We start from the raw sequence: 22265 nt of genomic DNA, 5'->3' as shown, positions 1-22265 counted from the left end.
GGGGGGGGGGGGGAGTTGTGGAGGGGGTTTGATTGTTGAACAAGAGAAGAGATGAGAATGCTGGGAAAGGACAAATTCTCATGCATCCATTTTGTTTATAACTTTGCAATCTCTTAGATGACAGTGCTTTGATGGAGAAGGAGCACAAAGTTATCTTGCTGCTGGCAAGTTAGTTTTCCCATGGGAGTCCGACTGAGAAATGTTGTATTTGTCCTTATAAAAAAAACATGATGCAAAATCCAGCTCTAGCCTCTTGTTAATCTGTGTTCTACTCCTGGCTTGGAGAGCCCTGTTTTACTCTTTATTTTCACAGCTGTTCAAATGATTAGCCCATAGATGTCAGGGGGAGTGAAAAGGAAATAGCAGTAAATCTTGTTCAACGTATAGGCACTTTAAAGCATCAAGCATCTGTTCCAAAGCTGTTTTCATTCCTTCTTTAAACAAAAAAACTTTATAATGCCATAGCTCTGCTTTCCCCTACTCCTCCCTTCCTCTTTTCTCATTTTATATTTTGTATGTAGGAATAGATAGAATATCACAATAAGCTTGCATTCATTCTAGACATTTCATCACACAAGCACCTGCTAAAGATAGTTTCTGCTTCTGGTCTGATACATCCCAGCAAGGAAACTGCTAATGGAAAACTTTGGATTTTACTAATGAGCCTGTCTTTTGTCATTCTCTTCTTCCTTCTTGTTTCTCTTCTTGGACATCTGACTCAGTTACTATTTTGGAGCATGGCACAGTTTGCATTTGTTTGGGGGGGTCTAAGTGTACTACTGCTTGGTATAACTAAATCAGTTAAGTCTCCCTAAATACATTATGATTAAATTACTAGTCACCTTATTTCCATCTTCCTTTCTTTACTGAGAATATAGTAGCAGGTCTTTCTTTTCTGCAGGTTTTCAAACATATAAAATTGTTTACTGGTCAAGTTGTGAACAGAAATATAGCCACCTAAAATGCCAGGATTTCTGGGAAAGGAGGGATAAGAAGCCCTAAACTTACTCATATTTACCAAGGACAACATTTCTTTGTTTTAGTGGATAGTTTAAATTCCTGGTGACTTCCTGGCTGCAGAGGGGAAAGTGTTTGCCAGTGTGGACACAATTAGCACTAAGTCAAGATTGCAGAGAGATGGAACATGAGTGAGAGGGGCCCATGCTGCTCCATCCTCTCTGCCCTTTAAAATAATTTTCCTTCCATTCCTTCCACAATAGTACCTCCTGCCTGCCCTCCTCTTGTGTAAGTCATGGTTTCTGGACATGTACAGACACAAAACTGTCCTCCATTGTCCTCATATGCAAGCTATATAGGCAATTGTTTATATTTTCCCATTAACATATGTTAAAATTCAGAAAAGTCTTCGGTAGTTGTATTCTTCAGTCTTCTTTTGTTTCACAGTGGTATTGCTTGCATGAGGATGTAGAAGCTATTGTACTCTTTAGTACAGTAGCCTGTGTTTGGCATTGATCAGTACTAGACGCTTCAAAGTAAAGTACAGGAATCTCTGTAGCATACAATTATGGAATAACTAGACCCTAAGGGAAATTTTTTCCCAACCTTATGAATTTCAAGGTTGGCTTATGCCCTCAAGCATAAGCACCCTCTTCTACACTTTGTTATGTCCTGTCTAATGTCACTGTGGGTGTTCTCATTACCCACATAAACATCTCAATATTTTTTAATCTTACTAAGTTCATGGCCTCAAAGATCCATTGTAACAGTAAGCGTTACACTGGATGGGATTGCATTTTAAAAAGCAAAACAAAATGCTCTGAAGGTTTTAAATGTAGTACCTTTTAGTTTCACTGAATGCTCCTGGTCCTTGTATTGTGCAAAAAATTAGATAAGGGGTACTGATTTATCTTCTCAGTACCCTTTAGTATTTTGTATATCTCAATTATGACCATTCCTATTCATCTCCTTTGCAAAGTGCTGGGGCACATTTCCAGCCTCTCAAACTCCTCCTTGTACAGAAGACTTCTGTGCCTCTTGTTCTTTCTGTTTTCCATCCCTGGTCTTCTCCAGTTTCTGCAGTACCTTTTTGAATGGGGTGGCTAGAAGTAGGCGCACAGTTCTAAGTCAGGGCATACCATCCTCAGTATTATTTACTGTCCTAGTTTGTGCTCACCATTATTTGTTTTGCTTTTTTGACAGCCACTGTCCATTTAGTAGAAATTTTCATTGAGTTGGTCACAACATCTCTCATATCTTTTCCTTGAATGGCTACAGTTAATTTACAGCTCGTGGAACACTGTATATAAATTCTACAGATAAGTGTGCATGTGACCATAGTAGTGTATTATAGACACTCTTGGTCTGATTTCAGTTCCTTATCTCTGTATGGCACTCCTGTTGATTACAGTGGGAGTTAAATCATGAAAGGTTTGGAGGATGGACTGAGAGGTTGTTAGCTATTATTTGGTACCAACTCTTTGATTCCAATGGCTGTCTGCAGTGCCTAAAGTAAGTTTATATATTGGAAACATTTATTTATATATTAGAAGAAAATAATGGGGCACAGTTGCTAAGGTATTTCATTACAGCTTCAGAGCAGGGTTTGAATTCATGCCAAAGTCCCCTTGTACCTGCAATTGATCCAGCTGTGAAATGGGTACCAATCATTCAGAACAGTGAGTCAAAGATGTCCGGACGTAATGCTAGCCATATCACTCTTTTGCGTGCTGTTAAGTAAGACGTGGGCATATCTTAACTACACTAGTGCGAAGGGCTGTTAGGCTTGCATGGACCTTCCTTATAAGGTGGGAGGCAGAATTTTCCTGTATTACTTTTTTTTATTATTATAACTAGAGAGTACTGCAGTTTCCAATCAAGTATTCTTTTCGGGAAAAAATATGTACTCGTCTAAGATAAAACAGTAATCTGTAAAAATTCATAGTAAGATGTACCTTTTCTTGAAATTGGGTAGATAACTAACGAAGAACATAAGAGCACTTGGACAAATAATTAGGGGCCAATACTGATAGCAGACTTTTAAGGAGGCAGATCCGATTTCTGATGCTCAGCCCATCAGCTTGAAGAACAGTGTCTGACTGGTAAATCTGTTGTGGTGGAAGGGGTGGGGGAAGGGAACGGTCATGGTGGGGGGAAGATTGAAGCCCCTAAGTTGAGGGAGGGTGTGGGGCTGGGGCGGAGGCAGGGGCAGGGGCTGGGGTAGGCGCTGCCCAGCTGGGGCAGGGCACAGGATAGAGCCATGGCTCATCTGGGAAGGTATGTGGGGGGGTGCCACCCCCGCCTCTGCATGCACCCCAAGAGGTCATGGGGGTCATGTGCCCCCGGATCTGTGCAGGGCAAGAGTGGACTGCCACAGTGGGCCGGGGCCAGGGCTGCACCAGGCTCTTCCTGGTGAGGGGTGATGATGGGAGGGGGACTGCAGCCACCCCAAAATTCTCCATAGCCCCCTTGACCTCACCTCCCAGCACTGCCGCTGCTCTCCCTGAGTGCAGCTCAGCCCAGCCCAGGCCCTGCCTTGAAGAGCCCAGCAGAGCCCCGTCTCCAGCCCTCAGTGGCAGCCCACACCGTCCCACACAGATCTGGGGGCACATGCCCCCCCTGCCCTCTGGGGCATGTGTGCAGGGTGGAAGCTGCTCCCCCTCTGCACCCCCAGAAGAGCTGCAGCTCTTGCCCTGTGCCCCGTCTGACCCTGGCTGGGCAGTGCCTGCCCCAGTCCCATTCCCTCCCTCACCACAGGGGCCTCGATCTGCAGCCCCCCATCCTCCTTCCCTCCTCTTTCCCCTTCCACAAAAGACTTACCACCTGGATGCAGTTCTCCAAGCTGCTGGGCTATGCTACTCACTGCTTGCGTGCTGCATTGTGGCTCTGCACATGCACGGGGCATTTATTGGCCAAATTATAGGCCACACCAGGCAAAAAAAGCTAATTTCCAATACAGTCATTTTTCTTTACATTGATGCTGATCTGATAATGGACCAATGTATTCGTGCACGTTTACAAATAATTGGGGAAGAATGTAAGAGCGTTGCTCAGGCATGCAGGGATGAAGTCAAGAAAGCCAAAGTGCAATTGGAGGTGCAGCTTGCAAGAGATGTGAAGGGTAGCAAGGGTTTCTGCAAGTATGTTGGTAGCAAAAGGAGTATCAGGGAAAGTGTGGGTCCCTTACTGAATGGGGGAGGCAACCTTGTGACAGAGGATGCAGAAAAGGCTGAAGTGCTCAAAGCCTTCTTTGCCTCAGTCTTCACAGGCAAGGTCAGCTCCCAGACTACTGCACTGGGCAGCACAGTTTGGGGAGGAGCCCTCAGTGGTGAAAGAACAGGTTAAGGACTACTTAGAAAAGCTGGATGTGTACAATTCCATGGGGCCAGATGGGATGCACCCAAGGGTGCTGATGTGATGGCAGAGCCATTGGCCATCATCCTTGAAAACTCATGGCAATCAGGAGAGGTCCTGGATGATTAGAAAAGGACAAATATAGTGCCCATATTTAAGAAAGGGGAAAAGGAGGATCTAGGGAACTGCAGACCAGTCAGCTTCACCTCAGTCCCTAGAAAAATCATGGAGTAGAACCTCAAAGAATCCATTTCTAGGCCCTTGGAGGAGAAGGAGGTGATTAGGAACAGTCAATATGGATTCACCAAGGGCTTTTCTATGATGAGACGACTGGCTCTGTAGATGCAGGGAGACCAGTGGATGTGGTGTACCTTGATTTTTAGTGAGGCTTTTGATACTGTCTCCCGCAACATTCTTGCAGGCAAGCTAGGGAGGCATGCGCTGGATGAATGCACTGTAAGGTGGATAGAAAACTGGCTGGAGCATCGGGCTTAGAAGGTAAACCAGAGGATGTTTGTGCCCAAATGAGCTGTCAGACCTTGTTTCTATAATTGTAATGGAATCATTCTGCTTCTTTCATGATATTGAACACACTTCCAATTAATCCCATCATCTCTACCTCCTGCTATCCTTTACATCTTCATGTCTGCCTACTGCTTCTCCTACTGGAGAATTCTCACTTCCCTACTTACTTACCCAAATCCACTTTTCTTAACTTTAAGCTTTATCTGCATGGCGCAAACAGCCTAATACATCCCAAAAAGGAAACTGAGGGACCCTCCTTCATAAAGCTCCTACATCATGCTACTTTTTCTCTCCTGGCTGGATTAAGGTAAAATTGTGCATCTTCCAGTATTTACCTTTCAAGCACCCATGAACGACTGGTGCCTCCTGAAACTGGCGGCGATCATCCACAGAAGCTGGCAGCGGCTTCGGCAGTGGGCAATCTTGGGGGGGGCGGGGATACATGTCCCCTCTATGAGTCACCTATGCAAGCACCCTTCCTTCTATTTGACTGAACCCCTCCTACTATGCATATATTTTGCATATTATTACTGTCCTTTTCAATTCTTTTTATTCTGTTTCCTTGATTGGTATGTTTAGAGAAGCTGGAAGGAAGGATAGATACAAGTGCCATTGCTGTATTTGGTTCTTCAACCTGCCCATAGGGGTACTGAATAAAAGAACAGGAGCTAGTAAGAGACATCAGGAACCAGATGGGATGTTAACTTCAAAATTAGTTAGACGTTTAGAAACATTCAAACATACTTGCTTTTCAGGGAAAGCGCCCAAAGACTTGCTTAGAGTTTCTGTGAAATAATGTTATTTAGTAAGAAATCCAATTACTAAAGTAATTATCAATTTGGGTGAGTGAGGATGACCAAATTTAAAGAAAGAAATTGCCTGTGGAAAACCCAAATTACCCACACTCCCTGAAATTCACCTTAAGAAGTTCTGCTTGACAGCAAAAAGCCCATAAGGAAATGTGCAGCTGAGTTTGGGCCTTGTTACACCTTGTACTTCGAGCTGTTCAAATGTTGATCAGTGTTAGTGCTAGCTCAAGTTTGGAGCTTTTCTGACTTCTCCACCTGCATAACTGTGAGTTGCCATTAGAGGGCTGGCAAGCAGGGTCCTGACTAGCACCTACCTCTGTGAGTTGCCACTACTGGGCTGGTGAGCCCAGACAGACTAGTATCCCTGCTTTAGGTGGGAGGGTGTGGAAATGGTTTGGGGGGGCAGGAACATTGAGTGGGGAGGTGGAAAGTTAATGGAATGGGGGTGGGTAATGAAATGGGAGGTGGAAAGGAAATAGGGGTGGGTGATGGGTGGTGAAATGAAGGAAGTCAGCCACTTAAAATAAAAATTAGTTAAAAAAAAAAAGAGAGAGAGAGAATAAATCAAAAACTAATTTAAAGGAAGACTCATGTTTTAATAAATTAGGATTGTGTGGTATGTGGGGGGTGCTGGTTTTACTTCCCAGGGTGCCTGGGAGGTGGGAGCAGTGAGGGAAGGCATGTTTGGGGGATCTACTGCCCCTGCCCCAGGAAGTAAGCCCCAGCTCAGGGGGACTGAGTCTGGTCCCCTGCCCTGTTCCTTCCCCCGCCTCCCTTAGGTCCCACTCCTGGACCTATCCATGCCCTGTGATCTGACTAGCTGGCATGTGCTCTGCAGACTGTTTGCATGGGGTTGCACCCCTGGCAGGTGGGAAGGTCACGCTCCCGATGGCAGGAGGGGGAGTGCCAGAGCTTCCACCTGGGCAGTAGAGTTCAGGGGATAGAAAGTTTGTTCAGACAGACAGGAGGGTTGGGGAGAGGACACGGGATCCTGGGATGCTGGGGACTGCAACTTAGGTGGCTCATTTGTGGGGAGTGGCCACACGTTAATGGAACACAAGCTGGGTAACACAGATCAGAGACAAACCTGCCCTGGAGTGGTGTAACTTGAGTTGTCTGAAATGTGCTTAAAACTAGTTTTAGGTGTTAATGTGTGGGCAGTCTAGGGGTTAAGAACTCCAGGAACTACCTAAAATTAATGTGTAATAAGTCCCTTTGATTATTGGGTGCAGTATAGGATAGTCTAATGTCATGCAAATTCCCTTAGCCTTTAAGAAGATACAAACAGAACTTCAGTTCCCATAATTGTGGAAGATTTTAAAGTCCAGTAGGGACTCACTGGAAGATATTTCAACAATTTGTACTTATTTCATTGTATAACAAATATTCAGTATGTTGCACTATGTCTTTACAAAAATTAAGTTTCTGCTTTGAAAATATGTGGATGAAGCCCTGGGTTTTTCCTGCACTGTTAAGGAAATCAGCATTCTTTATCTGGTATATTAAGGCTACCTTGTTCAAGGCTTAAGTTAAGTGATCTACAGTACAGTTTAGATGACAGCTTTTAAAGCTGTGGCATAGCTGCAAAAGCTGCTTTTCTTTCTTTTCTATCTTAGCATTCAGTCTGCATTACCTGCTTCTGAAGCTATTAAAGTACTTTTGCTTTCCTATAATTGCTTCATACATATATCAGAAACGGGCTTCCACAGCAATGTTCTAAACAGAAAGATTTTTCACTCATAATTTTCTGAAGTAATGATTCATTTCTTTGGATTGATCTTTCTGGAAAAAAATGTCTCTTATTTTATCACCAGCATCTGCTTAACTTTGTGCTTCAGGTGCTTAGGGGGGTCTCATGAGAAAAACCTTCTTACCAGCTCTCAGGATCTCAGATGGAAAAATGTGTGTCAGATACAATATTGACTTTACATCTGATATTGTCCCATGGAATTAAAAATCATCATGGAATGTGATTATAAGATGCCTTAAATATACCCATTTTGAAATAGCCATGTTCTTTGGTAAGAATGGGAAATTGCTCAAATTCCATGACATGGTCCTCAAGTTCCCCCTTTAATTCCCTCTGCCAGGCATCATAGGAGATGGGCCTGTGTTCTGAGACAGACAAATTCTGGCAACCTAATCATATTAAAATAATTCTTCATAGTCAGGGTTGCCGCATAAGACCACCTCTGCTCTTACCCTTTTTCTACTGCATTAGAATTAAAGACTTTCATTACAACCCACCAGACCCACTAGAAAGAAAAGTAATTGAGATCAAGAATACATCAAATTAAATGTTAATTCATGCAGATAGTGCGCTAATATTAACTAAGAGTTATATGCACACCTGCAGAGTGAACCACATGGAAAACTTGCTATTTCGAAGTAAAGCTCAATAGCACATTGAGAGCTGAGGAAAGCAGTATTATCTCTCCTGCACTTTCTCTGTGAAAACCCTTGTACACATTTCTTATGGTTGGCTTTCTGTGGCTTTCATAGAGGAAATATTGCTGCAAAATGGAGAACGAGGCAAGAGAGGTTTGTCTTTTTGCCCTTAGGTAAGCCACTGTCATTTTCCCAGCAAGTTGATTTTGGAAATGTTACAAGAGGCAGTGATTTATTAGGGTGATATCTTTTATTGCACCAACCATGTAGTTGGGATAAAGATAGACATTCATTGTCAGGTTGGCAGTAGCACACAGAAACTTCAGCTGTCTTGATTGGGATGTGCATGATGGCAAAGGGAAGAGATGTGCTGCTAAATGGGACAAAATGGAAGAGAAGAGACTTCGGAAGTAGTGAACAGAGAGGTATGGGCTCAAGCAATGAAAGCATTTCTACATGCAAATGAGATGTTTGCACATTAAAAAGCACAGGTCCTTCTCTTGTTCTGTCAGTGGACCCCCCCCCCCACCTCCCCGACCACACAATGAAGCTGGGACTCTGTGTTTTTTTCTGTCTGATTTTTAGCATTCCTCAACTCCAACCCCTTAAAGGAGATGTTCATTTAGTATCCAAGCCAGTTGATGCCCTGCTTGACACATTTAAGAATGAATCCATATCTATGGATAGATAATAAACCAAAAGAAACCTGGAATTATAACTTTTTCAGAAAAGTTGCCATTATGCCATTGCTGTTACAGAAATGGAATGATCAGTCGCCACAAAAAATGTAAAATATCCTTGGGTTAGTGTATATTAAGGGTTTTGAAATAACACTAGAGGTAATCAGAGTATAGTGGCCCTGAAGAAATAGAAATGATATCTTTGGGATACTATAGTGTTAAAATCATTTCAGCCACCACTTTTATTTTATTTTATTTTATTTTATTTTGTATACGCTGCCATTACAAATTTTAAAAAATGTATTTTGAAAAGTTTAGGAAGATATTTTATGTTAATGTTGGTGAGAAGAAAGCCTAAATTTAAAACAAAACCATTTTCCTGGCCTTTTAATAGTTGGATGTTGCTAAGCTTGTAGAAGTATTGCAAGGATTATGACTATACCTATCCTGTTGTGCTGCCATAAATCAGGGATGTTTGGATGATCCTGCCTTGAGTAGGGGCCTAGACTAGTTTATTTAGTGAAGCCTCTTCCAGCCTTACTTTCCAGTGTGCCTAAGTTGTTTTGACAGACAGCAGCCAACACAAGCCACAAAACTGTGTACGTGCACACACTTTTGGCAGCAATTGTGGCTCAACTGCATAGCTAAAGCATCAGAATACAAAATGCAGTATGGGAAGGCAACAGCTGCTACATGAATTATGGGAGCCAACCGGAAGTACTAGAGTGACTGCAGGCACCTTCATTCACCATTAGAAAGCAGGAGAAGCCCTGTAACTATGCCAGCAGAGTGGTGGTTTCTATTGCCGCAGAAGACGTGGGTATGAAAACCATTCAAAGTTTTGCCAGCAGAACTGGAGAGCAGACGAGACTGAAGAGCTTGTGGTGTTACAAGAAAGGAAGAGCAGGTCCTGGTGGTCTCAGAACAGAATTAAGAACCCTAAATTGCTTGGCTGAGATTCTATGTTGTGCTTAAGAGCAAGCTTGCAACCCAGCAGGACTGTCATTAATGTGGGGCTAAGCCATCTTTCTACAATACCAGGTTTGGGCTGCTCCATGGATGAGAGACAGTCATGAAACTTATGTTGGCTCTCACACCTGTCTGAATGAATGCTGTCCCTCTAAGCTGACCTACAGGTTACAGTGTGGCTCAAAATCTCAATAACGCTGTGTTCCAGCATGCCTTTCCCAGGTGCTCCCTTGGCATGTCCCCTTGCTAGAAGATCCCTGGAAGAATCCTTGAGGCGGTTTTCATCAGCTCCTGTGCCCAGTTCATTTATCCATGGCTGAACCCTTGGAGTCCATTCACGCTGCTTTGTAGGGCTGTGCAAGGCTTCAGACTGTGCTTTGGATCCGGAGAAGCTTCAGAAGCTTCAGCGTCTGAAGCAGCATGTCCAGATTGAAGCACTGGCTTCGTTAGGCTTTCTGAAGCAGTTCAGAGCGTCTGAACCACTTCGGAAAAGCTTCGGAGCCACTTCGGACTTTGGAAAGTCTTCGGAGCCACTTCGGAGATCTGGCCATAGGGTGTAATGGGGAATCAAAGAAATATCTATAACTGTTGTTTTTTGTCTGATTTGGATGAAACTTGCAGAGGTGGTAGCCTCTGCTGAGCATGAAGCCTGCCACATTTCAAGAAGATTGGTGAAGGGATTTGGGGGGAACTGTACTCCAAATTCTTGAAAGCAAAACTTATGTCACGTGTATGTGTTACACCACAGCAGGGTGAAAACTGCAGGGATGGTAGCCCCTGATGAGGCCACAAAATCTGCCAAGTTTCAAGAAGGTAGGTGCAGGGGTTTGTGGGGAACTGCACCTCAAGCTGTGGACAAGCAAAACTTGTGACATGGGTGACACTGTGTGTTAAGGTGCAGCAGGGTGAAAGCTGCAGGGATGATAGCCCCTGCTTATGTCCTTGAAACTTGGCAGGCTTTGTGGCCTCAGCAGGGGCCAACACCCCTGCAGTTTTCAGCTCGCTGCGTCTTAACACACACAGGGTCATCTATGTCATGAGTTTTGCCTGTCAGCAGCTTGAGGTGCAGTTCCCCCCAAACCCCTGCACCTATCACCTTGAAACTTAGCAAGCTTTGTGGCCTCACCAGGGGCTACCATCCCTGAGTTTTGACCCCCCTGTGGATTAACCCATAGACGTGACATGAGTTTTGCTTTCAAGAATCTGGGGTACAGGTCCCCCAAAACCCCTGCTTCAGAGCCGCTTCAGCCGAATTGAAGTGGGAACCTGATTCAGAACTCCAGACTGGAACCCTGGCATCCGAAGTGGCTGGATCTGAAGCTGGATCTAATAGCTGCATACTTGCACAGGCCTACTGCTTTGGCCTTTTTCATCAGTTTAAAGGAACCGGAGAGGTTATGAAGACATCTTGCTGATGTAATCCTGACACTGGCACCCTTTATAGGCTTGGCCAAGTGAATTTATTTTTCTTTCTGTTTTATTCTCATTTTACTGAAGGACATAATTAATTCTCCCAGACCTGCTTCTCCAGGCTGCTGCAAGGATTAATAATGTGTATTAAGGTAAAAATGTCAAGGGGATGGGGCTTAGGAGCCTATCTTGTATTGGTGCTTTTGAAAAGTTTATCTGTAAAGCCTGTGAATTACCACAAAGAAAAAAAGCGCTCTGTAACCACCAGATGCATCACCTTTGGCTGCCTCTACTTGGGGATTCCTTTCCATTCATGTTGGTATAGAATATTCCACCAGCCATGACTGCTAAAAGAATACCTATTTCTAACTGGACACATTATTATATCCAATCCCACTGGACCCTGATTTTGTTGCAGTGATCAATTCATTTGTGATCTCCATGTTTTTAGTACCGCTTATAATGTCTAGGAATGTAGGCATGAGCTGTCTAATAAACTGTCTCTTGGTCCAGGAGCTTCCATGACAGCTGTGCTCCCTGAGACAATGAAAAATACCAACCAATGGGGGAAGGCTCTGTAATATGGGAGGCAAAGTTCTTGCAAGCTTCACTTCTCTCAAGAGATAAGAATAACCATGGGCCTTCATGTTTTAAAACTAAATACAGAATGCTTGTATGTGATTTGCCTTTCCCTCAGTAAATGTTGCATCTGCACATATACATGAAAAAAAAAACCTGTAGAATTTTAATCAAGCCATTTCTTTTAAGGGCTGGGAAGGAAGTAAGATATAATTTATGTTTTTGAATACTTGGGAGGTACTTTGGAGTCGATGTAAATATTGAGAAATACTGGGAGCATCTACACAAGACATTTACTGCAGAGCTGCCTAATTATCTCCATAGTAAATGTCTCAGCATCTACACATGTGGCCCTGTTAAGCCACAGGAAACTAATTAACTCTGCCACAGGTTAGTACTCGTAAATGTAAGCACTGTCTTTCAGCGGAGTTCGTTAGTGTGCAGCAAGGCACGTGTAGACACTGATGGGGCTGGCTGGGGCACAAGGGTGTTTTAGTGCAGGGGCTGCCTACTGACTAGCCCCACACTGGAGCACCGTTGTGCACCAGCCAGCTCCTCCACAGCCAGTTGAGCTGGATTGGAGGGAGCAGCCCTGGACCCCCCACCTGGGGCCCCTACCATTTGGGGCTACTCCGACCTGGTTCAATATGCTGTGGTCCCAGGCGCACATTAAAATGTGGTGCCCAGGCGCACATTAAAATGTGGTGCCCAGCGTGGTATACGCTGGAGTTTATTGCTCCATGCTAATTGCATGAGTAGATGCACCCACAGTGTAGTATATTGTTACTAGCTTTCAGCTTGAGTCTGCTACACTTGCCTGACATCATACCGCAAGAATAGCTCCGCTGGAGTAGAAGAACAGTGGGGGACAAAAAATGATCCTTTTTTCTTAGTTGGCTATATACTTTTTGCTTAAGTTGCATTAACAAAGAACTAATAGTAATAACTGTGTTTGACTATTGAGAGCAAACCAGTTTCCAGGTTAGGAATATGAGCTGTGTGATCATACAAACAGGATGTATGAGAAAAAATGTTAAAAAGAAAAAATGGGAAATCTTGTCTTTAAAGGGAATTGGTTATACAAAGTGTCTTTTCATTTCTAGCACAAGAAGAGTGGACCACTCCAATACAAGACTGGCAATCCAGATTGAAAAGGACCCAGGTATGGCTTGGGGTGTTTTTCTATATATTTTTCTAAAATGTGATTTATTTATTGTATTGTGGCTGTGTTTTGGGAAAGCTTGAAGCAGATGCAAAGTGCTTAATCACTATGTGAATAAAGCTGATCAATTAAAATGTAATAGAGATTAAAAACTGCAAAGATCCTGATTAAGTCATGTGGTTTGGTATGTAAATACATTCTTTACTTTTTTGGGGTTGATTAGATAGCTGCTGAGTTGTGAATCACTTATTCAATCATAGAATCTCTGTGTGTCCGTGTATATAGTAAATAGCAGACAGAGTAGGTCAACTTGAAGGTCAGCTGTTGGTCAAATAACGATCTGGGAGAGTTGGTGTAAATACCCACTTTCCACTAAGTATGACAGTGGGCATTCCTTGCAAATTCTGTTAATGACCCTTGTGGAGAGTGTGTTATCTTGGGTTGAGTAGAAATTTTGCTAGAAAAGAGACACAGGAAAGCAAAGGGATAAAATGCACCTTGTGTTGCTATATTACTTAACAGTGTATTAAAGGTAGCTTTGATTAATGTTAATATACAGCAGAGGTCTAGATGGTTCTGAACATTTCCTGAAAGAAAGGAAATGCTCTAAGTCAGGGAGCACAAAAGGTAGATAGCATCTTGCAAAAAGTGCTAGCATTTGGCAGGATCACATCCTTACAGAAGAAGCTGATGTAAACATTTTAGGTAAAATACTGATCCCATTCCAGTCAATACCAAGGCTTCTACTAAGTACAGCCAGTATATTATTGGTTAATTTTAATTTCTACTTTAAAAAAAAATTGTAAAATGTGTTGTAACAAAATTGAGGGGGAAGTATGGGAAAGGCGGAAATGAAGCTACAAAACTGAATAATCTGTCTTCCTTTACACAAAGGATAAACTTGCTTTCTGGGTGGTAGGAACAAAAGGTACTTATAGTATATTAAAGTGAACAAATGTGTCTTTAGATAATGGGAGAGTGAGGCATCTTAATGATCCACATTCATTATTTTCCATTTCAGAGCATGAAATAAAAACATTTTGCTAGCATTGCTGTCAAGTGACAATAGCCTTTTATTATAATGATGTATAATAATATTGTTAAACCCAATGTTCAGGCGAAACATTTGCTTTTTCTAGTGTGGTATAAATCTTAGTTTTCTGACTAGTTTAGGTCTTCATCAAAATAGGCCAGTGGGAATATATCTGAGTGTGGGGTATAATGACCCAAATACAAAGTCAACCCATTTAATATGAACATGACCCAATGAGCTTGAGTGGCCTTTACAGAGTATTGGGGTGAGCTGCTGATGCATAGCAGAAGATAAATGCACTTGCCAAACCAAACATGCTCATTAAATAAGGGAATTCAAGCACACTGACACTGTATTAAGCCAAGACACACAGTTTTGGAAAGTGTGAAGATTTTAGTTCATTTCAGTAATCATAATGAAGTGCTAATTTTTAATCCAGTTTCAAAATGCACTCACATGAGTTTTTAGACTCTGATTGGGGTGCTCCTTCTCCCAGCCTTCTAAGAACTAATTGACATTAGAGATTCTTGTTAGTAAAGCTGATTTTTACAATTAATAATAACAATTCCAATGATGATTGAACCTTGACACTTTTCCCTTCAATATGCTAAATTTGTGTTTTAAAAAAAATGTGTTTTACAGGTAATTTGATGATGTCATGGTCTTAGTTATCCATCGTCATTGGCAGGGGTGGAGACTTTATTAGGTTACTTAGAAGTTTAGCCCTACAGCTCCAGTTGAAAATAATAGGAGACAAAATCCCTTTGTTGGCTATGAAAGTATATTTTTTCAGCTATTAAACAGTGTGTTTGGATAGTAGTGGCCTAGGGAGGCATGTGATTCTTTAAAATTCATGTTAGTAAGCAAAAACGAAACTATCTTAACATAGTAGAGGGCCCTCAAACTAATTACTCCAGGGCTTCCAGAAAATTCCTGATATTATTAAACAGGGGAGATGTAGCGGTCCAGCTTTGATCTGCACATTGTCTCACATCCAGTCTTCTACTTTCAGCATTGTTTTTTTTTAACTAAAGATCACATACCTGACTCTATATTAAGTAGCTAGGAGCTAGAGGTGCAGTAGAACTTTCAAGGAGATGCTGTCATCTCCCAGGAATAGGCTGTGTTATAATAACTAGCAAGAAAGTAGGATCAGATTAAAAATGGTTTGATATATATAATATATTTATCCAGACATAGCGTGCTCATTAAGTGCCTGGGATGGGGCGGGGGAGCAGGAGTGGTCTGGGGGTATGTCAAACACTGTAAACTTGGGGCAGTAGAGGATGAAGGGAAGGGAAGCCCTTCGTGGGCTGCTGCTGCTGTTGCAGCACCAGTTCCTCTGGCAATAATAGCCCCACAGCTGGGCTCCCTGGGACCCAACTCTAGTGCCCGTTTGCTCTCCCCAGTCCCAATACATACATACTGGCAAAGGCTTTCCTGGGAGGGGGAGGGAGTACACCATTCCACTCGCTTCACTCACTCCCTGTCCTCCAGATACACAGCTTCATGCAGTACTGCCCTGCCTGAATCCTATGCGTCCACTGTAGCAAAAACTCCCAGGGGGTGATTCTGGTGCCCCCTCAAACTCAGCCCCCAAGGCCCATGCCCAGTTCACACCATCCAAGTTACGGTACTGAGTTTACCTATAATAATGTTTGTTGCTGTGCTTATAGGAAGCGATGACAATAATCTCAACTCCATTTTTTATGAGCATCTGACCAGATCTCTGCAGGAGTCTCTTTGTGGAGATTTGATTCTTGGCCGCTGGGGAAACTACAGCACAGGAGACTGTTTTATTTTGACATCAGATTATTTAAATGCCTTCGTTCACTTGATCGAAATTGGAAATGGCCTTGTTACCTTCCAGCTCAGAGGACTTGAATTTCGAGGTAAGGAACTACGTACCTGGAGGAGTAGGAGACGAGCATAAACAAATTAGTTGCCAGGCTTTCTTCACATACTGAAACTCCATAGCCTGCTTATGGTACAGTAGACTGTTGAAAGGGCATATCTGGCTTTAATGGCAGCCCAAAGCATTGGAAAATTGAGTTAAGTCCTTCAACACAATGTGATTTGAAAACAATATAGGAATGTTGTGTTCTTTTTATTTGTTTCTTGTTTCTGAGCCTTTTGGGTATGCTTGCATTATGCTGTTGCATCCTCAGCCATGACAGCTGTGATTCTTTACAAAACTGCGTGACTTTAAGAAGTGGAGCCTGAGAAATGGTCACAAGATTGCCATCAGATCATCACAGTTAGCATGAACATGAAGATGAACACCTGTCTGGTATTGACATGGTTAAGTGTTGGCATTAGGCTGCTTCTGGCTACAGTGACAGGATAGTTTGTCCTTTGAACTGGTGCTGAAAGCCGCCCAGAATGGCTGGGGTCCACTCTACTTCCTACTTGGAAGGAAGAGAAGGAGGGAGTGAAGAGCCGATTCCTAGTTTGGGGCATACAGTTGCTGAGACCGTTCTTGGCAGCAGAGGGAAGGTGGCCCCACTTTGTCTCTTGCTGGGAGAAGGACTGTTCCTTGCTGTGAGTGCTTCTAACTGGCAACAGGGTGAGTTTTGGCATTTGGGGTTCCACGTTCATTTTTGTGGTCACTCCTGTCCTGTGTGCGTTGCTGCTAGGAAGAGAAGGAAAAGATAAAGGAAACTGCAGAGCTTATCAGCCAGCTTTTAATCTCTCTCCATGTTCTTTATACTAGGCGAAGTCGTCTAATTATTTATTTATGCAACATACAAGTGTTCTGGTATTTTCTCAGATGTAGAAAGAGTATCTCCCTGCTCCAGAGAGCTTAGGATCTAAATAGGTAACATACAAAGGAGTGGGTGAAGAAGGTATAAATTGATGACGTGGCAAAAATATTCAAAGCAGGCTCTGGGGTCTCTGGGTGGTGCAGTGGAGGAGTGGGGAGAGGTGTCCTTGTAGGTAAGATGTTAGGTTGGGAAACAAAAATATGGGTCCAGTCCTTGACTCTGTCATGGATTGCCCATGTGTTCTTGAGTAAGATCTGTAATGTAGCGGGAGGGTAAGCATGGGGTTGTGAAAAAAAATCATTTATGTTTGTGAGGCCCTTGGACCCTCTGGTAATGGAGCCACAGAGAGCACAGACAGACAGATTGTAAAAAGAGGTTACATGAGGGAAAAGTAAAGAAGAGCAAGTGTTCACTTATATGCCCTATAAACTCTTATTAACAATGACAGATAGCTCTATTGCTTTCTTCATCTTCAGAGACATCTGTACAGACATTAACTTCTCTTCATGTCGCTCTAAGGTAAGTGATAGCATCCTTATTTTGAAGGTAGGCAAAATGAAGGCAGAGGGGTTAAGTACCTTGTTAAAGGCCACATAGGGAGTTCATCGAAATTTTCCTGATATGCTGATTCTCTTTTTTCATGCCCAGGCCAGCAAACTATACGTCTTTCCTCATTCTTTATGCATGAACATAACAATAAGCCGAGACAGGACACGCATTATTAGGCCACTGGTATAACAGTGTGACAGCTTTAACCAATTAGTTCTGCCTTTAGCAAGGAGTGCTACAGTAGCACTGGCTTCAAAAGGAGATAAAACTTTGTGTTAAATAATTAACTCCTTTGAAGCCAATATAGGCAGCCTGAATGCCTCTTAGTTGCAGTTTATTCCATTTTACTGGAAGAAGGAAAAATAAGACACAATATACAACATGTATTAATCTGAAAAGTAGATTCCTGTAAGAATTGCCCTATCCCTTTCCCTATGCAGAGATTTAAATGTGTTTAAGAAAGGTTTTTAGTTTAAATTCTTTTTGGACTTTTTCTGAGTAGCAGAGCAGAAGTAGCTCTACTATGTGTAGTTAAGTCTCTGTTATGTGACATTCTTGTTTGGATTAAAATGTCTCATTGAGGAGCTTGAGGTGCCTTTTATAATATTACCACCTTACCTCACTACCACTTGTCTGTCTCCATCTTTCCATTCCCTAGGCAGATAGAAGGCCTAGAAATGACAAACAGCAAATGTGACAAGATGCCCCCACCCCTGTCCTTGTTGGGAGAGAAGATCAGGGTATAGCAGGCAAAATTAATTAGCTGGAAGTAGAGCCGTGTAAAACCCAGTGGTTTTGTATCAAAGTGGTCCATGTGAACATTGACTTTGTTTTGTTTGTACATTATCTCCAAGTATCATTTTTTTTTTCATTTGAATTTGAAAGCAAACTTGTTTTAAATTGCAGAGGCTCACCCGGCACACATACTGAGCATACACAGTTACATTTCATCACTGGAATTGCAAATTTTAGATTATTAAAGGGGAGCTGATAGCCCCCAGTATATGAAGGTTGTGTGCTGGTTTCCCTTGTAAGAGATTATGATTTCTTTTTTCTTTCCCTTGCTTATGGAAAGCTCTTAGCATCTCCATTGTTTGTACTAGGTTTGTGGAATTCCATAAGGACAAAGCCCCTGGGCCTTTCACTTGTCCCATGAAATCCCACATAGGTTTGGCTGAATTTCAGATTTTTGAAAATCAGGACCACGTTCCTCAGGAGCATGTCAGCAGGCTGCTAAAATAAATTTGTGCCTGAAAGCTTGCAAAGAATTTTTTTTCAACTATTTAGTTGGTCTAATAAGCAGTGTCGCATCTACCCAAAGAGCCTCGCTAACCTAACATCATCATTCAGATTGCTGGGCCCACATCACTGCAGCACCTAGAACTGGGAAGGCTTGGGAGATATTCTAATAGTTGTAACACTGGCAGTGGAGCAGTAGAGGTAAGAATTTTCCTTCCCCTCTCTCTCTCTCTCCTTCTCACACCTGCACTGTCACCAACTTAGACAATATCTCTCCACACCTCAGAACAGTAGCCAATTCCCCTGCTTCTGGGTGAAGAAGCTTACCCAAGCATCATGAAGGGGAGTGAGCCAAACCAGATATCCCCTGACTACTCCTGCAGATCCAGTAAAGGTAGAATTATTTTTCCTAAAATAATTGTGTGCCTAAATTGAAGCTTTCTAGCCACCCACCTAGACGTTCTTGATCCTGGATGTATGCCATGACGACATAAATGTGTGCATGCAAACTGAACATACACCATAAGGCTATGCACTGGTTAAGCATATGTGTGCATTATCTGAGCCTGAGTCTTGAAAAGATGCCCTTGGTTGGGGAGGCCTCCATGCTATGGCTTCAGTATATGAGAGGTTAGGGTGTACACCCAGAAAGTTGGAGACCCAGGTTGTAGATCCCCCTTGTCCAGATGGGGTTTGGATCTTGGTATTTCTGACTTCTCAGCACAGTGTCTAATCACCAGGGATCCTGGTTTTCACTGTTAAAAAATGCAAAATTCTCTGATTAAAACCCCCAAAATCTGTATTTTTCCACAACTAAAATGAAACACACCACTCTCTTCCCCACCACTCCACATATATCAGATAGATAGATAGATAAATAGATAAACACGTTTTATTGATATCTATCTATAAATAAAGCATTGTGTTTAACTGATACATACATATGTGTGTGTGTGCGTGTGTGTGTGGGTGTGTATGTGTATATATGTTAAACACAATTTTTTATTGATATATTTACAATTTTAAAACAGTTTGGAAGCCGACTAGTGCCTCAATCATTATAATAAATTCTAAACAACTGCATATTTTGGCTTTTGATTTGGGGGTTTTTATCATGGAAAATCAGAGCTCCGTCTGCCCCTTTCACTCACCAGGATGTGGGTCCAGCTACAGCTGTCCCCCCCAGCTTTGTCATCTGTGTTCCCCCTCCCCATAGACTTACTTGCAGGGAACTGCGGGAGCTGCTCTTCACCATGCTGCCTGGCTGCATTGCCACATGTATGCATGTGTGTGTGCACATGCACGTGACCCCTTGCCTCTCTTCACCCTCCTTCCACCAAGCAGCCCCTTGGAGGCTGCAACTCTGCCTGCCTGCAAAGGGAAAGCTGCGGTTTCCCAGGATTTTCTCCTTTAAAGAAGAAAATCCACGATTTTTTTCCCACAGGAAATGAAAACCCAGATCCCTGCTAATCATACCACAGGCCAGACATTATCTTGCTTCCTGTCTGATGAGCCTTTTGAGGCTGAGCCGCTGCCCCTTGTATTTAATAGTTATTGGATAAAATGGATGGAAAGAAGTGCAGAGGGAAAGTCTGTGCCCTAGAAAGACCCTAGGACTTGTTCCTTCCAGGTCAGCATCTGCTTTGGAGCCATACATCATCTATCTTGTCTTCCCACCCCACGTATTTCCCTCTTGGCTTCCAAAGAGGACAGCTTCAAAAGGAGCACTGAAGAAGGGGGTCTGGATAATACCAACTTGTGGGATGGTGTTTGGAGCCCTGTGATGGAAAGGCTGAGAGAGGCATGTTCATGGGTGAGGTGGGCCCAGAACCAAGGTCTTTGGCTTCCAGGGCAAGGTGCTCTAATTGTTCAACAGTTGTGACCAAAATGTGACTAGTCAGGGCTCTCCTCTTCCAGTCTAACACTCACATGTCCTAAGACATGTTTTGAGCACATCCTTTCACAGCATCCAAGTGGGCTTCAGCCCATGAAAGCTTGTGCTATATTTATTTCTCTACTTTGGTTAGCCTATAAGGTGAAAATCTACCCCACTTTCTGCAAGAAACTCAGCCAACACCCACACAAACACAGGCCACACAGCCATCATTTCCTGCTGCCAGCTAATGTAACTTTTGTTCAGGGTTGAAACCCTGCTGGGAATGCATAATGGGTCTGGTGTTTCAGTTGTACTTATTAGACCTTTTCCTACAATATTCCTTAAAATAACACTAGGGAAAATATAGTTTTAAAAGTCCCCCAATATTAGTTTGTAAAGTCAAGGAATGGTTGCATGTGCAACTTTAATTCCTTTCCTTTGTGTACTTGCATTATGTTCCAAGCTTATGTTCTATGCTTGTATTCTGCTTTTTATGCAGGAGCCCAACCTTAGTCAAGAGCATGGGATGAATGCACAAGGTGTCAAAGTAAGGTTACACAGAGAACCTTAAATCTGGCATTTTCTCACTTTGACTTCTTGACTTTGCAACCAAAACCATGTTCATTTAACTTAGATTTTTATAAATTAAATGATCAATTAGAGTCCTAAATTAGCCCAAACTTTTTCAGCATTTCAACATTCACTTGAAAGATTTGTGAACCTCAGTGACCACTTTGTAAAGTTGGAATTAAGTGGTTTCTGGATTTTGCTGTGACCATTTTGCACTACTATAACTAGAAAATGAGAGTTCAGCAAATTTACTTACAGAGTTTTCTGAACCAAAGTTTGCTTTTTAAGGGTTTGCTATCCATATCAGATTATTGGCCTTAAAGGAATTCCTGGTCCAAACTCCCATATCATTATTGGATAACAGTCTTCAAATCCTTGAAGGTCAATTACAGAGGATGGAGAGTTGGCTTTTCTCTGTAGCAGTAGGGGACAGGAGTAGGAACAATGGTCTAGAGCTTCAGCAGGGGAAATTTAGTTGGAGATTTGAAGGAACTTTCTGACTATGAGGCTGGTTAAGTATTGGAACAGACTACCTAGAGATATTATGCAGTCTTCACCTTTGGAAGTTTTCAAGAGGAGATTAGACAGACACTTGGCTGGGATGGTCTAGTCAGAGCAGGAGACTGGACTAGATAACCTTGTGAGGTCCCTCTCAGCCCTACATTCCTATGATCATATGGAAAATAGGGGTACTGTTTAACTGTAAATGTCTCTTATTCACAGTATGGAAATGGACTAATGCACTGAAAGAAGTTAATCACTATAGCTGCTGCCATGGACTAAGATATTTTAGTAAGAGCAGCGTGCCAGAAAAAATAAATAACTTGCCGTATGATTTGAAGCTTAGAAACAAAAACTGGGGAGAATGCAGAAGCACTGTTGTCAGCCAAACTGAGCTAACTACAGAATGGGAAAGAAATGATTTTTCTGTTGAGTCAGGGCATCAACAAAAAATCATTTGGAGAATATCCAGTTAGCCACCTATCTCGGAAAATTACTCAGGGACAATAGCACTGGTATCTGGAGGTATTGTTTTCTAACTCACTCCCTTTGTCCTTCAATAATGTAATTAACTACTATATTTCTCCCTTATTTTTGTTACTGATGTTGTGGATGTATTCATGCTTCACTTGGAACTTTGTTAGATGAACTGAGGAAGTGGGCATGGAGCAGACACAGATGTAATTGCACATAGTGGAAGGCAGCTGCTATAGTGGGAATGGAATTGCCCGTGGGGTTTTCTGTGTATTTGCTAGTTTATTCCTCTCACAAAATGGTGCATGAACATCATGGGCAGTTTAGATTATGCTCCAGGCACTGTAACAATGTTTAACAAATAAGGCCAGATACTATTCATATCTATGATATATTTGTACGTGCACTCTATGTAGTTTTATTAC

General features: G+C 42.5%; 1 protein-coding gene across 1 annotated transcript in view; it reads left to right on the top strand.

Moving 5' to 3' along the window:
- The window catches only part of PCNX2 (pecanex homolog 2), a gene marked incomplete at its 3' end in the record, with an annotated part of 251039 nt that overhangs the window by 181012 nt on the left and 47762 nt on the right, over positions 1-22265 (top strand). The window contains exons 24-25 of the mRNA XM_006027452.1: positions 12775-12833; positions 15543-15758. Of these exons, the coding sequence (XP_006027514.1) occupies positions 12775-12833; positions 15543-15758 (275 nt within the window). The remainder of the gene's footprint in view (positions 1-12774; positions 12834-15542; positions 15759-22265) is intronic.

Source organism: Alligator sinensis, unplaced genomic scaffold (assembly GCF_000455745.1).
Source record: "Alligator sinensis unplaced genomic scaffold, ASM45574v1 scaffold93_1, whole genome shotgun sequence".
NCBI lineage: Eukaryota > Metazoa > Chordata > Crocodylia > Alligatoridae > Alligator > Alligator sinensis.
Note: the sequence above shows the minus strand (reverse complement) of the source record. Positions and strands in the feature narration are given on the sequence as shown.